The sequence below is a fragment of the Nyctereutes procyonoides genome, unplaced genomic scaffold, assembly GCF_905146905.1.
Source record: "Nyctereutes procyonoides isolate TBG_1078 unplaced genomic scaffold, NYPRO_anot_genome, whole genome shotgun sequence".
NCBI classification, from domain to species: domain Eukaryota; kingdom Metazoa; phylum Chordata; class Mammalia; order Carnivora; family Canidae; genus Nyctereutes; species Nyctereutes procyonoides.
The window spans coordinates 13,619,700-13,642,003 of record NW_026575034.1 but is presented as its reverse complement, the minus strand read 5'-3'; the positions used below and the strand labels follow the sequence as shown (position 1 = coordinate 13,642,003).

The 22,304-nt window shown below is 42.0% G+C and overlaps 1 protein-coding gene across 1 annotated transcript in view; it reads right to left on the bottom strand.

Moving 5' to 3' along the window:
* The window catches only part of RRAS2 (RAS related 2), a 74,440-nt gene extending 56,420 nt beyond the window's left edge, over nt 1-18,020 (bottom strand). Inside the window, exon 1 of the mRNA XM_055317693.1 lies at nt 17,847-18,020. Coding sequence (XP_055173668.1) covers nt 17,847-17,954 — 108 coding nt within the window. The 5' untranslated portion in view covers nt 17,955-18,020. The remainder of the gene's footprint in view (nt 1-17,846) is intronic.
* Nucleotides 18,021-22,304: the final 4,284 nt, after the last annotated feature.

Sequence of the window (22,304 nt, the reverse complement as noted above, 5' to 3'; positions counted from 1 at the left end):
CTCTAGTAGGTGTTGGCATTCTTGTTCCAATTTAATATTCAGTCTATAGTAAGAAGACTGATGTATTTAGGCGTTGGGAAAACCATTCCCAGCTTCACTGCTTACTTGCTAAAGGACCTTGGGCAAATCACTTCTTCCCAATCTCTATCTCCTCTTCTCTAGGATGGAAATAACAATGACCATGATCACCACCTTGTCGTCATAAAGGGTTGTTGCTGGTATTAAAAGGAAACCACGTACATAAAAGTTCTCTGAAAACTAAAGTATTATACAAATGCAAAAGATCATAAGAGTGAGTTCTTAATATTATAAAAACTCTTAGGAATTATTCTAAAAAGCTAAAATGTGGCTAAGCAATTTTTTACAATTCATTAAATAACGTAATGCTTTTACTACAGAACTTTAAAAGTATTAACAATGCTGAAATAACACAACTCTTTGACTATTTAAAATGAAATTAACTTCTACAACTAATTTGTTCCAAATTCCACAATGAATCAAGATTCTCACTTCCTTAGAAATTATAATAATTAGAAACTCTATAAACCCTCCAAAAGAAGTTACACATAAATCATGTGTTTAAAATAATAAACACTATTGGACCAAACGGGTTTTTTTTCTTCTCTTATTTTTTTTCTTCTTATTTTTTAAGCAATTTAGAAAACTCCATGGAATGACAGGATTTATTTATTGAATGCTGTGGGAATTAGTTCACTACTCACCAAAAGAGAATACCACACTCGGTCTTCCACCTTGGGAAGAGGTATTATCAATGCAGGTGCAAAGAATATCATGGCCCCCATCAAAGTAAGCCAAAGTAAGCCAAAGCAATGAGACATTTAGATATTGTATATTGTATAGAAAGAAGTATGAAGACAACTTCTTAAAAACCTTAGGGGAAAAAAGGGCAAACAAGATAAAACAATCTAATTAATTTTTTAAAAATTCATAAAGTCATGTGTCAAAGGACTGGAGAATCTCAAAGGACCCTAGATATAATCTTTTTTTTTTAAGATTTTATTTATTTATTCATGAGAGACACAGACACAGAGAGAGAGGCAGAGACACAGGGAGAGGGAGAAGCAGGCTCCATGCAGGGAGCCTGACATGGACTTGACCCCGGGTCTCCAGGATCACACCCTGGGCTGAAGACGGCGCTAAACCGCTAAGCCACCCGGGCTACCCGATAAAATCTATTTCGGAACCTCCATTTCACAGATGAGGAAACCAAGGCCAACAAGATATAGATCCTTTCACTGAATAAGGAAAATATAACTGGGGGCTTCTGCCCCTAAATAAAATGTGACTATAAATCAAGCATTCTTTGAGGGTATTAAAAAAAAAAATCCCTGTCACAAAATGCAAACTGGAGACAGCAAGTACAAGACGGAAGACAAAGAAGCAAGCTAGGAAATGAAGAAAAGACAAGAGTGGGACACTTAGAGATATAACCTCAAAGGTTCAAAAGTAATAAGTTATTAACCTGGCCTTGGTATCTCTATCCACAAGATATTTATTAATTACAAAGGGAACAGTCTAACAGTGGCTAAGTGGTCAGATTCCACACCAGCATTGGGAAAAACAGACATGTGCCTCCCTAGTATGAGGTACTGGAGGAAGACTTCTCCTTTGTGATATTTCTGTCAAAACTACACAATTTGATTCTTAAAAGAAAACATCAGACAACACAAACTGTGGAATATTTTACAAATAACTTTAAGACTAAAAAGACATGAAAAATAAGTGCAATGTGCAATCCTGGATTGGATCCTAGACCAAAAAAATGTTTCTTTTGTTATATGGACATTATTGGATCAACTAAGTTTAAATAATGTATGTTAGATAACAGTATTACAATTTCCTGGTTTTGGTAACTGTACTAAGGTTATATTAATGCCTCACGATCTTCTTTGTTCTTCAGGAAAAATACTTATGGGTCATTACTTCCATAACTTTCAGAACATTCACCAAAAAAAATGCATAGGATACTACGGGAGGGGCACCTATTCCAAACTGGATATTCCCTAGGGAAAGGCCTAGAGATGAACCTTGAGTCACATCTAGAAATATGACTAAGAATTAGTCAGATACAAGGGCATACTTGGTAAAGGATAGAGGTTCAGAAGAGTCATGGATGTGTACTTCACACAGATTATGACTAAGTGTGATCAGACTGTGATTCTTCAGACATAATACTGTGTAAGAGCAGGAATTTCAAATAGGTATGCACAGGTGTCTGGGAGTTGCCAGGTCTGGAGAGAGCAGTAGCTGAGGCAGCATGTGCAGGAGTAATGTGACATCGGTCACAAGGAGGCAGGGGAGCAAAAAGGGAGGCAAGGCAATACTTTAAACAAAACTTCACTCACTATTCAATCCTAGGTCTAATTTCAACTAAATGGAAAATGCTTCACAAACCTTTTTTTTTTAACACTGAGGAAAAAAAAAAAAACTCAAAGATTTCATTATTAAGGCAATTTAGCTCATTACATGAAAGGTATTTTACTCAGGCAAGGTAGTATAGTGTAGCCCTTAGCACCTATGGGTGCTTTATCAGAAAAGAGATTCAAGTCATCTCAGCCATTATTATGGGATCCTGAGCAACATATTTAACCTCTGAACCTCAGTTTCCATAGCTATAAAAAAGAAATGATAAGCTGTAAAGATTAAATGAGGCAATGCTGGTAAAGCTTTTAGCATGACATCTAACACAAAGAATATGTTCAACATACATTTGACATTATTGATTCAAAATGTTCTGCATAGGTCCCTGTTCCTTATTTAAAAAAAAAAAAAAAGAAACAAAACTTGAAACCATTACTATTATAATTCAGTTACCATTTAAGATAGTAAAATGAACTGAAGTCCAACCACTTTATCAAAAACACAAACCAGGGGCACCTGGCTGCCTCAGTCGGAAGAGCATGCAACTCTTGATCTCAGGGTTGTAAATTTGAGCCCTACATTAATGTAGAGATTATGTAAAACTATAACCTTTTAAAAAAACAAAAAACCACAAACTAAAGTCTACCTTTATAAGTACTATATAAGCTTTATAAACTATATTGTGCTTTTCATCTTACAATTCTGTTTAAACTTATTAATACAAACTCAAGGTTAAAATAAGGAATTAGAAGATGCCAGTTTCACTATCCAAATACCAATTATTATTATCCAAATTGCTGAGATTATTTAAATTTGGTGCCTTTTTTCAATGTTAACTCTTTAACTTGTACAAATATTTCACAACTGCAACTTTAACAACAAAAAATTATAAATATGACAAAGATTAAATCTATTATTCATAATCCATTTTAGCACCATCCTAAATAAATAGCTATGGATAGGCATAAAAGTGAAGAAGTCATTAAAGTAATTAGTAGGATCCATTTTAAGCAATAAAGTATAGAATATTACAAGGGGTTCCATTTAAAAAAAAAAAAAGGAATGTGGGGTATTTTGTGACAGGCCAGTAAGACAGCTGGAACAAAGCTGTTGGAGCAACAGCTGTGCACCATGTACTGTTCATCTAAAACCACAAACTAAAGTAACCCATGTCAGACAACTTCATTTGACTAATCAGCTCAGCCAATGGCTCCTTCCTGAAACTGCTAGAGAAATCTAAGTAAATACAGAATTTGCAATTAAGGAAGGAAAAAAAATAAACAAAATATCAATGTCCTTAAATGTAAAGTTAAAAACTGAGAATCACAACCTAACATTATAACAAAATTTTCCATACTATTTTGACACTTGCTAATTACAGAACCTATCAACTTTATAATGGTAAGAAAATAATCCCAAGACTCAACGTTTGATGAAGTTTGAATTACTGCTATGCAATCTCACCGATTCCTACTCCATTCTTAACTTTCAACTAAATGAAAAGTGTTTGATCATATAACACTGCAGTGATTATAAGAAATTATTAAGTAACTTGATAATTAAAAACTAGCTAATTCAAACCAAGTTTTGGCAAGGAAATTCCATGCCAATATATGAAAATAATAAATTCATGTAGTACTCAAGCTACTAAAACCATTCATTTAAACATCTGCAAGTCATTAAATTTTCACAGACCTAGTCCAATGTTTTATATTTTATCTCCATTTTTTAAATTCCAAAAACCTATGAACCCTTCTCCAAATTTAAATTCACTTGTTCTCAGTCTGAGTAAGATACACATCTGTGGGGATCCCTGGGTGGCGCAGCGGTTTGGCGCCTGCCTTTGGCCCAGGGCGCGATCCTGGCGACCCGGGATCGAATCCCACGTCGGGCTCCCGATGCATGGAGCCTGCTTCTCCCTCTGCCTGTGTCTCTGCCTCTCTCTCTCTCGCTGTGACTGTCATAAATAAATAAATTAAAAAATTTAAAAAAAAAGATACACATCTGTGTATGCTTGCACACATGCACACAAATGTCAGGAGAATTTCTCTACGTTATTGACACACTTTAATTCCAGAGACTAAAGGGACAAAAAAAAAAATCACAAATTTCATAGTCATGTATCTTCTCCACAAGATTTCTAAAATGTTGTATCTATCACAAAACTTCCTTTGCATTTTGACTCAACTACTTGCTTACTATTCTTTTCCTTTCAGCTAACAAATTGCTGACTGTTGTAATCTCAACCACATGTCACCATTTAACCAAAAACAAGGTATTAAAAGAAAACCCACCAGGAAATAAGACAAAAGTAATAAATCTTTAAGACTTCACTCTCAGACTGTTTTACATTTCCTGAGTCAGAATTTCCACAAAGAAATTAAAATAGGACTATCTTCTCCAAAGACTATTTTCATTAACACTAAATGCTATTATTAACTTCTAAAATTCAAGATTCAATTCAAATATGCACAGGCTACATATAGATAATATTTTAATTACAGAGAAATTCTGAAATCCAAAATGAAAAACAGTTCAGTTCTTTGTCCTCTTCAGTGACTAGAGGCTATGGAACATAAAAGATACAACTCATCTTTCTTAAGACCCCCATTTTTCCCCCAACTATTTACTATATATCCTGTTCAAGATCTAATACTAACAATTAATAAATATTAATTATTTTGCTATATAATTACTTCTATGTAACAAACGTATCCCTGGTCTATGACTCTTAAAATATAAAACATAAAATGTAGAGGGTACTTGATGAGATGAGCACTGGGTATTATACTATATGTTGGCAAATTGAATTTAAATTAAAAAATGTAAAAATATAAAATGTATAAACAAATACAACTAAGGGGCAGACATTCAGGCAAAATATGCCAAATCTATAAAATCCTCTACTAAAATACTTTTAGTTTAAACATTCTAGTGTCTACAGGGTTGAAAATAATGATGCCAAAGTGAATCAGACACAGAATGGTTATCTTGTCCAAAGCCAGTCATATAGTGACTAAACCAAGATCTAAATAAATGTCTTGACTCACAAAGATTCTCTGCACTACCTCAAGCTGTCTTTTCTCAGATAAGCAGCATGAATTGTTCCAGGTCTAGAAAATCTTTTTTAAAAAACAAAAACATGGCAGCTGTGGTGTTTGATTTCATAGATTACATAGGACTATGACAAAAGCAACCACAAGGAATAAGTTTCACAGAAACCACCTCTACTTTTAAAATAATATCTACATTTATATTCTCAATGCAAGAGAAATAAAGCAATAAAAACAAATTTAAGCCTACGTAAATAAAAATTTAAAACAAAATATAAAAAGGATAAAAACAAATTTATCTAGGTTACTTCACAAATACATAACCAAATATATAATCATACCAAATTACACAATAAATGTAAATGGCCTGAATTCCCTACTAAAAGACAAAGATTCTCAGATTTGATCACATTAAGTACTCCTCACAAAAGCTTACCAGAAAATGACCAAAGAAGAAATGTGAAATATAAATGAAGTAAATGCATACAGAAATGGCAATATAATATCATGGAATCAAAATCAAGGTTAAACTCCACACAGGATACTACTGAATTTTTTTTAAAGATTTTATCCATTCATCTGCCAGAGAGAGAGAGAAACTACAAGCAGGGGGAGCAGCAGGCAGAGGGAGAAAGAGAAGCAGGCACCCCACTCAGCAGGGAGCCAGATGCCAGATGCAGGGCCCTGGGGTCATGGTTCTGACCCATGGCAGAGGGTTAACTGAGTCACCCTGGCACCCCAATACTATTGAATTCTAACAGATACAAAGAATCAATCCTAACATTCAATAAACCAAAGGACATAGCATCAAAATAATCAAACTAAGAAATATAAGGAAAAAAATAAAACGCAGTCTTCATGGGATATTTAATAAATGTATTTCAGTTTCACAGATTTAATAGATAAAAGGGAGGATATAGAAGATTTGAATAATATAATAAACAAATTCCATTTTAGTAGATTTAAATAAAACTTTGCACCTTATAAGCTACAAGTGAATACTCCTTTTTCTCTCATGTTCTTGGAATATTTACAAAAATTAATGATACATTTGGCCATTAAAAATCCTGAATATTCCAAATCAGAGAATTTACAGGTCATGTTCTTTGATGACAGCCCAAAGCTAGAAATCCACAAAAGGATCCACTTGATCCTTTCCCAAATATGTATCTTAAAAATTAAGGAGATATCCAAAATGCAATTAAAATTATCTAAGAAGGGATCCCTGGGTGGCACAGCGGTTTGGCGCCTGCCTTTGGCCTAGGGCGGGATCCTGGAGGCCCGGGATCGAATCCCACGTCGGGCTCCCGGTGCATGGAGCCTGCTTCTCCCTCTGCCTGTGTCTCTGCCTCTCTCTCTCTCTCTCTCTCTCTCTCTATCATAAATAAATAATTTAAAAAATTTTTTTAAAAAAATTATCTAAGAATTGGGCAGCCCGGGTGGCTCAGCAGTTTAGCACCGCCTTCAGCCCAGGGCCTGATCCTGGAGACCTGGGATCGAGTCCCACGTTGGGCTCCCTGCATGGAGCCTTCTTCTTTCTCCCTCTCCCTCTGCCTGTGTCTCTGCCTCTCTGTGTGTGTCTCTCATGAATAAATAAAATCTTTAAAAAAAAATTATCTAAGAATAAAAAGTACAAGATTTCATATCAAAGGACAGCATGTGTGTGCATGCGCGCACACACACACACACACACACACACACACACACACTCACTGCCTTCCCAGCTTCATCAGTGGCTCTTGAAGGGTAAATAAATTTGAAAACTATCCCTTTTAATCATTTCTAATTCTCCAAAATTATACTCCTCAGCCAAAACTTCAAAATTGACTGAATGCCTTAATGGGTTTAATAGAATTTCACATTTGTTGAAATCTTGCTGACACTCCAAAAATTATAGCTCCCTGGTATCAAACTGCCCTTCAACATCAAAAAAGATTGGGACTCAAAGTGCCCCCAAGATGGGCACCTGGGCGCCTCAGTCAGTTAAGCACCTGCTCAGGTCATGATCCCAGGCTCCTGGGATCGAGTCCCAAATTGGTCTCCTGCTCTCTATAGGGAGCCTGCTTCTCCCTCTCTCGATGTCCCTGCTAGTACTCTCTTATTCGGTCAAATAAAAAAATTTTTTAAATCCAAATTGCCCCATGGTTATTCTAAAAGATGGTCAGTTCTTTACCTCCAACACTAGGAACAGCTAAAATCAACATTTTTAAAAACATTCAACACCAGGGCGCCTGGGTGGCTCGGTGGTTGGGTGTCTGCCTTTGGCTCAGGTCGTGATCCCGGGGCCCTGGGATCCAGTCCTGATCAGGCTCCCCATAGGGAGCCTGCTTCTCCCTCTGCCTAATGTCTCTGCTTCTCTGTGTCTCTCATGAATAAATAAAATTTTAAAATCTTTAAAAAAAAAAAAAAAACTAGGGATCCCTGGGTGGCGCAGCGGTTTGGCGCCTGCCTTTGGCCCAGGGCGCGATCCTGGAGACCCGGGATCGAATCCCACGTCGGGCTCCCGGTGCATGGAGCCTGCTTCTCCCTCTGCCTGTGTCTCTGCCTCTCTCTCTCTCATTCTATGTGACTATCATAAATAAATAAAAATTTAAAAAAAAAAAAAAACTATCCTACCACATAAGAAGAAACTCCTCCCCTGGAAAGAGTTGTTTCCTTAAACAGTAGCAAACTTTAGAAAATAGCCTTGTGGCATTAAGGAAAAACAAGAGAACATTATCACTGGTTAGTATCAGACTAAGATATCGAGGGCATTAAATCTGTTTGAAACAGTAATTAGATTTCACATCCAGAAAACTTCATCAGTGATACAGAAGGAAAATTTGACAAATTTTCTAGATGGAGACTATCTTTTTGCTTATCCTTCTGCTATTAACACAATATGGTATGATTTCAGAGAATCAATGCATAAATAATAAGTATTTCATAAATGACAGAGAAAATGAATACAAAAATGGAGAAGAAAACCTTCCCAGACCTGAGAGTGTTTCAATTTCCCAGGGAAAAAGTTCTACACATACCCTGATAAATGTTTCCATTTCCAATGACAAGAGAAGGCTACAAGCACGCAAGTAAAAAATAAGTTATTCCTGCAGAATGGAAACTTGAGGCTAGCTAGCCAAATAAAAGTAAAGATATACCTCCATTGTTTTAATACAAAAATGTTGGAGCCCAATAATTTTACATCCAGCCAAATTTATCATGAAAAAGTAAATATTAGGTATCTTTTCAGTAAAAAGCACTTGAAAGAATTCTCTAAGTCATAATTCAAAGTAAAAACTAACTTGATAAAGACTACTTGTAAGCACTGAAACCAGTTAGAATGATACAAATGGTGAATAAAAGCAATAACCCTTCATAAGAAAGGGATTAATACATTATTTACTATTACAATAGCAAATAAAATGCAACAGACCAAAAAAAATCTTTTAAAAACACTGCAATACACACTTTTGGTTGCCTTATGGACACTAAATTTGTGAAAGAGATGGGGAGAAACAGCAAATGAAACTGCTAAATTCCCCATTTCCCATAACTGGGGGAAACTATTATTCTGATGTTCTAATTAAAATATGTTTAAGATTATGAATAATTGTTTTAAAGATTTATTTAAAAGAGAGAGAGCGAGGGTACACACAAGCCAGGAAGGAGGCAGAAGAGGGAGCAGCCGACTCCCCCCTAAGCAGGGAGCCCGACATGGGGCTCATTCGCAGGACCCTGAGATCATGACCGGAGCCGAAGACAGACTTAACCAACTGAGCCACCTAGGTGCCCCTATGAATAATTTTTTAAAGATTTTATTTATGTGAGAGAGAGAGAGAGAGAAAGAGCATGAGCAGGGACAGACGGAAAGGGAAAAGCAGACTCTCCACCGAGCAGGGAGCCCCACGCTTAACCAACTAAGTGAGCCAGCCAGATGCCCTAAGATCATGAATAATTTTAAGGTACATCTAAGTTGTAAAAAGAGAGAGAGGGAGAGAGAGAAAATCTACCACTCAAATCTACCACTGAACACAGAAAAATATATATATATTTTATATATCTCAAAATACAAGATTAGTGCAAAAGGAGGTCATTATGCTAAAGATCATGGCCAAAATCAGTAGTGACTTAAATTTTTCAACTTTTCCCTTGAAAGATACGTGGCTAGAAAATACGTGGCACAAATTTTCTCAAACAGAAACAGAGTTGGCCCCCTTTTTGCCTCAACTTGGTTTCTTTAAGCTTAATTTCACTCAGTGCCTAGCTAGATTGATTAAGAAAACCAGATTTTGTTGACATAACTGAGTAAAACAAACTGCTTATTATCATTATCAAAAGCAGTATCAGAAGCATTAGTTTTGATCACTTGGTCAAGGTGCTATCAGCCAGGTTTCCCCACAGTGGTTACTATTTTCCCCTCAATAATAGTATCTCATGGGCAGATACTTCAAGACTATGTTAATATCCAGCTACCCTCAAATCCACTAGCTTTAACATCTATTTATGATTCTGACTCAAATCAATTGTTATGACTGTCAAATAGTGATTTCCTAATTCCACCACTTCCTCTAAGTTTATTAGTTAGAATTCTACCTTAAGGAAGAACTTCCCTCCCTTCTTCATTTATTTATTTATCCTTATGGATTCATAGATTCCTACTTTATGAATAGTAATCAAATACTATAATTATTTGGTCATACTGTCCCAGAGTTAGCCAACGGGAGTCCTTCTGCATTGGTTGTGTCTCTCTGACATGTCACCATCATTTGGTCTTTTGAGCACTTCCTTACTTTCACGCACTACACGATGCTCCAAGCTCATCTTCTAGATTTCCCTGCCCTAGCCCTGGGATTAGTCATTTCTCTGAGGTTCCTGTTAATAAAGAATGGTATTTAGAAACCAAGATCCAAGGGATGCAAGTGTGGCTCAGTGGTTGAGCTTCTGGTTCAGGTCGTGATTCATGGTTCAAGTCATGATTCCCAGGTCCTGGGATGGAGTCCCACATAAGACTCCCTGCAGGGAACCTGCTTCTCCCTCTGCCTCTCTCTGTGTGTCTCTCATGAATAAATAAAATCTTAAAAAAAAAAAAAAAGAAAAAAGAAAAGAAATCAAGATCTGGCACTAGTTTTTTTCATTGCTTATGGGGGAGTCAATGTTTTTATGCACTCTTGGCAGACAGAGCTGGAAAAAAGATGCACAGATGTGTATATATGTATTCACATGCATCAATTTCTGCATCTATAATTTTTAAACCACAAATTTATACCAATATCCTCAACTCCAATCAAGCATCAGAGTTGATGCTAATTTTCCCCCTTTCCATGGTGAGAACAAACAGTGAGAAAGTTGGCTCCCATTTTCCACAATGTATTTACTTATCTGCTTAATCCTAGTATAGAAAATCATTTCAGAATTGAAAATCCATGCCTCTGTGACACACACAAATACACACACACACACACACAAAGCCTATTCACTGGAGTTCAACGTCTGTTTCAAGTTCTTTTTGTCTCTATCCTGAGGACACAGTCCAAACATCCAGTTCAAAAGTTAGTTTTTTCTTTCCCCCCTTCAGTGTGGTTATGTTCCTCATTTGAAATAAGGTTTAGTTCATTTATTTGTGTTCCCCCTTAGGGTGTTTTTTTCTTCATCACTTGATTGGTACTGGTGTCGGCTGTTTATGGACTGAGTATGTGAAACATTAAACATGGTTCAAAAGTCAGAAAGTATCCTCAGAAAGGTCACCAACCCCATTCCCTCTACTCCTTCCCCCTCATTCCTACCCACTCCCTATGGCTAACCAATAATCGCATTAATCTCCAATTTATCCAGTCAGAGCTGAAAATACATGCATATTTTCTTATTTCCCCTTCCTTCTTACACAAAAGGTAGTATAGTGCACATTATAGATACTTTTGCACTCTTTTTCATTAACAATTTATCCTAGAAAGCACTTCACATCAGTTCATAGAGATCTTTATTTTTTTAAAGGTGCATAATGCTCCACTGGGTAAATGTATCATATTTTATTCAATCCCTCTCCTCTTCTGTAAATTGTTTCTAATTTTTTTAATTACAAACATTGCTATGGCCTTGTGCCTGTGATTTTCATACTGTTGGAAGTATATTTGCAGGATAAATTCCTAGATTTGGGATTACTGAGTCAAAAGATAAACACACCACTCAAATCTACATCTATTTTATGTCTCCTGATATAGTACAACTAAGAACAACTCATTATTTCTGTTATTCCTGCCCCTAAAATGCATAACCTGAATTTAACCATAAGGAAACAAACTCAAATTGAGGGAAATCTACAAATAACTTACACTCTTCAAAAAATGTCAATGTCCTACTAAAACATAAAGACTAAAGAACTATTCCAAAATAAAGAAGACATGGAAATGGAATGCAGGGCATAATCTGAGATTTTTCTCTTCCTATAAAGCACATTATTGGGACACCAGCAAAATCTGAAAAAAAAGCTCTGTATATATTAGTAATATATCAATGTTAATTTCTGTCTCTGGTTATAGACTATGTTTATGTAAGAAAATGCTCTTGTGTTTAGGAAATATACACAGAGGGACTTAAAAATAAGGGGTCATTGTCTTCAACTTACACTCAAATGATTTTAAAAAAAACAGCATAGATAAGGGAAGGGATAAAACAAACATGGTAAAATGTTAGCATTTGGAAAATGTGAGTAAAGTTTCTTTAAAAAGCACATTGGATGTTACTTTGACATTTATAGCTATACTTGCAGTACTGAACATGTACTTACTTGTATACAATGCTCTTATTCCTAGAAAAAACATCAACATATGAGGTGACAAGTTGGTGGACAATACTAAATATATCCAAACAAAAATTTCTGTGACTCTAATAGTTTTAATTAAACTATGATTTAATAATGCTATGTAACCAATAAACAATCACATTGCTTTTATAAAATACTAAAAAGAAAATATAATTTATAAGGCAACAGGAACTTGTTCTGTCTCCAAAAACATAATTTTAGACACCTTATATTTGTTTTTGTTTTTTTTTTTTTTTCAGAACCACACAGAAAATAAGTGAGTATATAAATCTTGGTCTTTTTTATAAAAGCCTGAGTGTCATTCCTTTTTGCAAAGTAGAAATAAATCAAAGGCCTACCAAGGACATTACTTTAAACTAAGTTTCAAACCCAAACACAGACTCAGCAGCTTCACCCAAAGTAATTCAAGATCAAGGCCTTGCAAGAAGATTCACTATTAACTCCACAATGTTTGCCAAAAGAGTGAAAATCATTTACTCATTCTTACTTTTCCAGTAAGGCAAGCACAATAGAGCTAATACTCTAAAGACACTTCTATTTTTCCGGGAAGGAACAAAGGAAGGTTGGTTCATGTGGCATCACAAAATCTGTTTCAATTTTACGAGGTCAATTTTACTTTGAAAAAGGAATCTTTAGGGGTGCCTGGGTGGCTCAGTCAGTTTAGCATCCAATTCTTGATTTTTGGCTTAGGTCATAATCTCAGGGTCGTGAGATCAATCCCTGAGACTGGCTCTGAGCTCAGTGGGGAGGCCACTTGAGATTCTCTCTCTCTCCCTCTCACTCTGTCCCTGCCCCCTCAAAAAAAGAAAAAGAAAAAAAGGAATAATTAAACATTTAAAAACAATACTGCTTTTAAAAAGTCTCCTTCCCCCCCATCCCCCCACCCTTTTAAAGTTGCCAATTTATTTCCTAACCAAATTACCGACTACTTTCACGTCAAAGTTTGGGAGAAACCCACATTTCAGCCTCACAGGTAAATTAAGAATCTCATTCCAGTAGGTGGCTGCCTGTCATCATCAATCTGCCTTTTAATGATATTATAACAAGGGGAAAAACAGGATTCTTGACCTACTCAACAGAAATGTCCCCACTACACTCCTGCAACTTTCCCCATCCCAAAAAGGAGACACACACACATTAGAATGAGGTTTAAGAGACCCTAGGTTAGAATTTCCTTCTGCTTCTCCTCTGAAGAAAGTGGCCATCTTCCTCCTTGCATGCTTACCATTTCTATGCAGGAATTGCTAGCAGACCCATTTCAGGTGTTTAACAAAACGAGGCAATCTCTAATAAGTACCCCCATAGGGAGAGGTGCCTTATTTTTCACTACTAAGAACTCATGTGTAAATTACTCTGAAAATGTAAAACAGTAAGTTTGCACACAAAAGATAAGTCTATAGTTTGAAATTCAGACACGAGTTATTTTAAGTGACTTCTCATGGCAGAGATGGTCTTCAAGACCTTGCAGTAGAGCAGCTATTCCAGGACCTAAACTCCCGCCCTTCACACATGGATCAATTAACTATATCATAAATATGTGGAGTCTTGGAATCTCTTCTAGGATCTCTGCCTCAGGAAAAGGCAATGAAGAAGCATTCAGCAGCAAAAAAAAAAAAAACAAAAAAAAAAAAAAAAAACAAAAACAAACTTCTGGGTAAAAAGCAATGTCTGAGTCAGGTCCAGACTAACAGGTTGTAAGACTGACTAAAATAACACGTGAGCAATCAACTACCCCCCTACACAGCTCAAAATCTGACAAACTGCTCAGGTAAAAAGTCAGGATGCTAAACAAAGACTAGAAGCTGGGAAATTCCTCCCTCTGATTCTGTAAAACATGTGTATGCTCTCTTTTGAGAGTTAGCAGGTAAAACATTAACCCAAAATCCCAATAATTACTTCATCATTTTATAAAATCAACTTGCAACTGATAAAACGAAGTTTCCCCAACTCAAAACAGGATCAACATTCATCACCTAAATACCACACCATGTGAAGAAGGGAATCTGAGTTTGTGGGGGGCACAGGGTGGGGCGCCGCGGTGCCAGAAATTAAAGACTTAATAGACCAGATTATATGTCAAAGAAAAATGAAGAAATTACAAATTTTGTTTTGGAAGAACAAGATACAGAAGTAACATAAGAGCAGCAAATAAAACCAGGTAACAATTATTATTAATTATTCTGCAGAAGGCACTGTGCTGAATGGTTTGCATGCATTCCTGTATTTATTCCAAAAACCCTAAAGGTGCTAGCTATTATTATTAGTCTTCCTTTTCAATACAGGGAAACTCAAGCTTGGAGAACCCAAGAAACTTGCCTGAAGACACACAGCTAGTTAACTATATAAGAAAGAACCTAGAATTTCAAAGGCACAGATTTGTTCACCCAAACTCAACATTTTATGGAAAACAAAAAAAAAAAAAAACTAAAGCTTTGAAAAGATTAAGGGAGATTAAGAGATTCCCCAGCATCACCTGAGTAGGGAGACCTAAGAATCCAGATATGCAAAACTCTCTCCATTTTGTACAATGTTAAGATCATTTCCTACCTACAGTTTACTCATCATTTAGGTATTCTATTTACCAACAAAAGTTAAAACATTCTCAAAAAACTATGAGCAGAAACATTAACTCCACATATTTTACATTTTTATACATTTTATGATCTGCCAAATTCATTTTTAAAGAGGAGAAGGCATGTCAAGTAATTACTGCCTTAATTTCCTATCTTGCAGTTCTTCATATGCATAGGTCACAAGTGTACCTAAGGTCAAAGAAAGGCAAGGCTAAAAGACAAAGTTGTTTTTAAATTTTCCATTCCCCAACTTATATTTTTTTCTGCTCAAGATTATAGAACAGAAAAATACATACTGAAGACTAAAAAGTGTCATATTTCAGAAGACTTAAAAAGTAAATAAAACCAATTTGTGTCATCCTGATCTACAAAGAGAACTGACTTCCACTTAAGATTATTATCCTCCTGCCTTCTCCTTTCCCTCCAGTTACTACTGCTAGACAATCACAGAATGAATTTTAATTTCCCAAGGGTCAGACAATAAATAGTGGCTCGATTAAGTGTAGATGATAAATAGTCACTTTAGCTCCATAATATAAGATTAATATAACAACAATACTGTCTGTAGACTTATTATGCACTAGGCATTGTTTTACGCCTCGACGCAGGTTAACTCATTTACCTCTCACCACAAGGGTATGTGGTACTTTGTAGTTCCCCAGATTACAGATGAGGAATATTGAGGTACCGAGAGGTCAAGTAATTTGTCCAAGATTATACGTGCAGCAAGTGGCAAAGTTGAGACTCCATCCAGGTGCACTGGCTCCTATCTCTCCAGAAAGGCATCAGAGCCCATATTCCTCCCTTTTACTGGCTCCAACTCCTCTGCCTCTCTCGCTCCCCTCCTTGCCAGCCTTCTTTCTCCAAACAAGCATAGAACTCCCCCATACTCACATAAGATGCATTCTCTCTCCCCACCGCCAAGCCTACGCAGTACTTTATCAATTCTTCCCAAACTGACTTTTCCCCAATTCCGAACTCCCTCTGTATTTAAATGTGTCACAGAACTATACACATAGACCCTTCTACTCATAGCCATCATTAACCGGGTACACACTATGTGACAGAGTGCTAAGAACATTCCCATACTTTAAAGGATTACAGTGTGTGATCCTACCCATTTTACTGATGATTAAACTGAGGCTTCAAGGAAGCTGAGTATCCTGGCAGTGTTCTCACAACCAATAAACGACAGAGCAAGACAGACTCAAAGCTCACTTTTTCTGTGTATACATATACATGTGTTTCTCATCCATTCACGCTTCCTTTACTTCTTTTATATCATCTGCTACGGTACTCTCCATAAAGGAGGTGTTTCTTTAACAAATGAATTCTGGAGAATCATTCTTAAAAACAGCAATTGCTGTTATTATCTTAATAGCCTCTAAAACTATTTCGCAAAAAAAAAAAAAAAAAAAAAGGTTCCGATACCTTAATACCTTAACAGATTCAAATACATCCAGATGGTCCCTCCCCACAAAGGACCTACGTCTGTGTAGTTCACCTTTTCAGGTGACAACTCTCCTAACAGCAGAACCCAGGATTCTCCTCTCACTCCTCACCACCACTGCCAGCCCCTCAACTACAGCCTCCTAATAAAGGTTAAGCTATAAATTGTTTTTGCTTTGCCATCAGTTAAAGTCTCTCTCGGCCCTGGGGAAATAGCAACACGACAACATCCCTGATTCCTGCTAAACTTACACCAATCTCCCCTCTTACTCAGTGTGAGTCTTTTTAACCCACTTAATGACCGTACTGTAAGTGCATCATTACATAAACATCATCTCTTCCTGGACACAAAGGCTATACAGCAGATTTTAAACGCCTTGAAGGAGCATCACAGCGATTACTGCTCATTCAGTCAACACGGAAGGTAACCAGCAGTCGCGTTTCTGCTCACTGTATCTCGCCTCTCAATGTCACTGCAAACCTTGAGCGAAATGAAATAAGCCGCTGAGGACAAATGGATGAGACGGAAACCGGGAGTTAATTCTCCACCAGAGCATCTTCACGGTCCTCTTGACATCTTAAGAATATCTTTGTTGCCTGTTATACCGGGTGGTGGCGGGGGGGGGGGGTGGTATCCTTCGTACCCTTGGTTCTCTTCCAGCATATGCCACACCTTTTAGGTCGACAAAAGCAGAGAGACAACCATCTGGGTTTCTCATTTTCTTAAAACCCCCGAAGACGACCACTGACACCTCCTTAACAAGAGCAGATCCTAAGAATAAAGAACTCCAGCTCCCCGTTCTTTGCCCCCACCCCCACCCCCGCACCCTGACTTTCGCCTCCAGCAACCGGGGGAGCTGGGCGCGGGGGAGTGGGGAGCTGGAAGCCAGGCGGAGGGCACGCCCCGGGCGCTCATCACCCAGCGCAGCCCAAACTTCACCGTGGCCGAGCCAGAGCAGGGAGGCACCAGGAATTCCTGGGAAAGGGGGTCTCCCCGCCATCGGGGAACGTCCCGAACTTCCTCGAAGCCCCCATGTTCCCCGGGCGCGACACCTAAGGGCTCGCGCTGCAGACACGCGCGCACACAAAGAGGAGCCCACGCACGGCTCCGAGCGGGCAGCCCCGGCCCCGCGTGCGCGGACACGGACGGAGCCGAGGGGCCGCCGCGACCGTGCAGGCGGCGGGCCCGGGCCGAGGGGCCGCGCACCCCCCCGCCCCCCCCCCTCCCCTCCTCCCCCGAGCCCCGAGCCCCGAGCCCCGAGCCCCGACCCCCGCCCGGGCAGGAAGCCCGACGCGGCCGCACGGCCTCCCCGGAGCGATAAGGTGGGTCCGCGCTCCGCAGCCTGCCGGCCCCGCCCTCCCGGGCACATTCCTGAGAAGCCCGGCTCCGGGGACGCCGAGCAGGGCGCCGCGCCGGCGGCCGCGGGCAGGGGCAGGGGGCAGGGGAGGGCAGGGGAGGGCAGGGGAGGGCAGGGGAGGGCAGGGGAGGGCAGAGCCGGGCCACCGCCCCCGCCCCCGCCCCCGCCCGCGCCCCCGCCCGCGCCCCGCCCCGCCCCGCCCGGCCACAGGTAGGCCCGCGCCAGGCACCTGGATGAACTGGATGGTGAGCGCCGACTTGCCCACGCCGCCTCCGCCGACCACCACGAGCCGGTACTTCTCCTGGCCGGAGCCGTCCCGCCAGCCGGCCGCGGCCATGGGCACCCGCCGAGCGCCGCCCGCCCTAGGCCCGGCTCGGGGACGCGTGCGGCCGGGGCTGCGGGCTGCGGGCTGCGGGCGGGCGGCGGGCGGCGGGCGGGCGGCGGGCGGGGCTCCGGGGCGGGGGGCGCTCCGGGCGGCAGCGCGGCGCCCCGGCTGGCCGGGTCCCGCCCGAGGCGCGGCGAGGCGGGAGGACCGGGGGCCGGCGGCGGCGGCGGCGGCCGGGGCGCGCTCGTGCGCACGTCTCCGCAGCGCCTGCCGAACGCTGCCTCCAGCGCCGCGACAAATGGCCGTCTGGGGGCCGGGCTGCCGGGCTGCGCCGCTGCATATGCATGAGGGGCGGGGCGGCGGGGGCGGGGCGGCGGGGGCGGGGCCGGGCGGCGGCAGGGGCGGGCGGGGCGGGGCGCTGACCCCCGGGCGGGGCCCGTCCCCCGCGTCCCCCGCGTCCCCCGCGTCCCCCGCGTCCCCGCGTCCCCGCGTCCCCCGCGTCCCCCGCGTCCCTGGCCCCGAGCGGGGGCGAGCCGGGAGCCCGTGTGAGCGCCGCAGTGAGGTTCGGGCGCCGCAGACCCCCGCGCCCGGACCCCTGGGATCCCTGGACTGTGTGTGTGCGCGCGCGTGTGTGTGTGTGTGAGCGCGCGCGCGTGTGGAGGGTGCACGCGTGTGTGCGCGCGTGTGGAGGGTGCGCGTGTGTGTGCTCCTCTGTGCGTGTGTGTGCGTGTGCGTGTGGAGGGTTGCGTGTGTGCGCGCGCACGTGTGTGTGCTCCTGTGTGCGTGTGTGTGCACGTGTGTGTGCGTGTCTGAGTACGCACGTGTGTGTCCGCGTGTGTATGAGCGCGTGTGCACCCGTGTGTGTGCGTGTGTGTGCGCATAGAGGATGCGTGTGTGTGCTCCTGTGTGCGTGCGTCTGTGTGCGTGTGGAGGGTGCGCGTGTGTGTGTCCGTGTGCGTGTGGAGGGTGTGCATGTGTGTGTGCGCGCACGTGTGTGCTCCTGTGTGCGTGTGTGTGCGCGTGTGTGAGCGTGCGTGTGTGCGCATAGAGGATGCGCGTGTGTGTGTGTGCGCGTGTGCGCGTGTGCGTGTGTGCGCGCGTGCGCACAGAGGATGCGCGTATGTGTGCGCGTGCGTGTGTGCGCGTGTGTGCGCGTGCGTGCGTGTGTGCGCGTGCGTGTGTGCGCGCGCGTGTGAGGGTGCGCGTGTGTGTGCTCCTCTGTGCGTGTGTGCGCGCGCACGTGTGTGTGCTCCTGTGTGCGTGTGTGTGCACGTGTGTGTGCGTGTCTGAGTACGCACGTGTGTGTCCGCGTGTGTATGAGCGCGTGTGCACCCGTGTGCGTGCGTCTGTGTGCGTGTGGAGGGTGCGCGTGTGTGTGCTCCTGTGTGCGTGTGTGCGCGTGCGTGTGTGTGCGCGTGCGTGTGTGAGCGTGCGTGTGTGTGAGCGTGCGTGTGTGAGCGTGCGTGTGTGCGCGTGCGTTTGTGTGCGCGTGCGTGTGTGTGCGCGTGCGTGTGTGAGCGTGCGTGTGTGCGCGCGTGTGCAGGGCGAGTCGGCGTCCAGTGGGAGTGGGTAGGACACAGTGTGTAACCATAACTGTGTAACGTCAGGGACTGTCAAGGATTATGTGGATGAAAAAATACAGTATCCGAAGGCGTATGTGAAAGACACAACTGTTGGCATCTTAACTCCTCTTCTGTAGGAGAGTCAATACCCTGTTTGAGGACTACGGATGGTGACCGTGATTGTGCGAAAAACAGCGTGTGACAGTGACTGAGGATCAGAGCTGTGTCACAGTGTTGTGTGTGTTGAGGGTGTGTGAGGACCGTGACAGAGACGGAGCCTGGGGAATAAGTCACGGTGAGGGACAGTGCATGGACAAGAGTGAATGGGACAGGGGTTTTGTAGGTGTCCAGGGAGTGTGCTAGTGGCTGTATTTACGTGCGGGAAATATGTGGTCGTCGTCTGGAGGAGTGCAAGAGGGAGGTCGGTTTGTCAGTGTGTCCCCACTCCATACAGGGCACTGGGTGTACTCCGTGCTGGAGACGCTTTCCTAAGCAACGCGGTGTCCCTGCCCTCAGGGGGCTTAGCGTCCAACGGGGAGACAGCCAGACAACAAAATGATACGGCACAATGATAAGCGCTGTGACTAGTAAGCGCCATGCAGCATGTGTGCCCGTGACAGAAGCATTCACCCCAGAGCTGGGTGGTCAAGAAAGGCTTCCTAAAAGTTCTGAAGAATAAATAGTGGAATAAATCATAATAAGGTCGATAATAGGTGAATGATTATAAGTATTCCAGGGAAAGGAAACTGCATGTGCAAAAGTCAAAGCTGAGAAGGTAAGAATTATGTCATGTGATTTTGAGTGTACTGGGGAAGTTTGCACGCCAGTGATTGTGAGTGAAAAGGGATTATGGGGGCACCTGGCTTAAGCCAGTTAAGCCTCCAACTCTTGCTTTCTGCTCAGGCCCTGATCTCAGGGTCCCGGGATGGAGCCCCGCCTTTGGCTGCATGCTCAGCAGGGAGTCTGCTTGCCATTCTCTCTTCCTGTCCCTCTAACCCTCCCTCTAGTTCTCTCTCTCTCTCAAAGACATAAATCTTTTTTTTTTTTTAAGTGATTTTATGTGTATGGCATTTTAACCAAATGTAGCAGGAATCACAGCTCTATGTAGAGGGTAATAGATAAAGCCATGGGCCCTGTGGCCAGACTGTCTGGATTCGAATCCTAGCTCTTCCACTAATGGTGTGATGTTGAGAACCAAACCTCTGTGCCTCAAGTTTTCTCTAAGGACAGTAGGACTACCTATCATAAGGAGTTGTGGTTTTTTTGGTTTTGTTTTTGATTTTTCAGTAAGAATCAAATGAGTGAATACCTACAAAGCACAGAGAGCAGTGCCCGGCATGCAGTAAGCATTTATGGCAGCTTTGGAACACGAGTGCAAGTTCTTGGGCACTACCTAGTGACTCGCTTAGGACCGACAGAATGCAGAGAGGTGCGGTGTAACTTCCACGGCTAGGTCAGAGAGCCGTGCAGCCTCTCACGGCTGGGAGATTCTCACTCTGGGTTTCTCACTCGGGGAGAAACAAAGTAAGAAATTTGGCTACCCCAAGGCCCCCATGCTAGTGAGGCCACACGTAAGCATGCAGTGCAAAGGTACAACTGAGCTCCCAGCAGACCCCCAGCATCAACTGCCAGCCATGGGACACGGCTTGGATACCCAACTCTGTTGAGCCTTCAGATGATGGCAGTCCCTGCTGGCATCTGACTGCAGCTGCCTGAGAGACCCCAAGCGAGAGCTGCCCAGGCCAGCCCTTCCTGATCCACAAAATCATGAGCAAAATAGTCAACTGGCTGTGCTTCTCCCAATCCTTCGTTTGGAAATATTTGTAAAGTATAAAGTATACCCATATACCGCCTTTACCCAAATTCCACTATAGTGAGCATTTTACCCCATTTCCTTTATCATTCTCCCCTATTTCTCTCTCTCTCTCTCATATATATATATGAAATACATATATATAGTACATATATAAGTTTATGATTATATATATGTAACCCAAATATAAAAATGACTTTTTTTTAAAGATTTTATTTATTTATTCATGATAGTCACAGAGAGAGAGAGAGAGAGAGAGAGAGAGAGGCAGAGCGAGAAGCAGGCTCCATGCAGGGAGCCCAACGTGGGATTCAATCCCGGGTCTCCAGGATCGTGCCCTGGGCCAAAGGCAGGCGCCAAACCGCTGCGCCACCCAGGGATCCCCTAAAAATGAATTTTTTAAACCATTTAAGTGTAAGTTACAGACATTATGGCCATTTGCCCCTAAGTAGTTCAGTGTTTGTTCCCTAAAAATAGGGGTATTATCTCATATAACCGTAGCACAGTTATCGACTTTAGTAAATTTAATATTGATAGGAATATTTTCATCTAATCTACATTGATATTCCAATTTTGTCAGTTGATCCAATAATGTTTTTCTCCCCTAGCACAGAATCCAGCCCAGGGTCAAGCATTGCATTTAGCCACCAAACTCTTTTGATCTTTTTTAGTGTGGAACAAAATGGTTGTGTTAAGTCCCCATTTTTTGAGAGGGGGAGCAAAATATTTGTTACACAGCAATAATATCCAGAAAGGCCTCAGTGACAGGTATTAGCATCGATGTGAAAAGAAGGGGGAAAAAGGAGAAAGAAAGGAAAGAGGAGCCCATCTCAAAGAAGTGCTGAGAAAGAGCCAGTTAGTCTTCCCACAAATGTCTCTCAATGTCTTCCTAGCCCTAAAATTTCCCATAAACCTTCAGGACCAAGAAGATGACCAAAATGTCCTCCTTATGCTCCTTGCCTTCTGAAGTACCAGCCCATTTTCAGT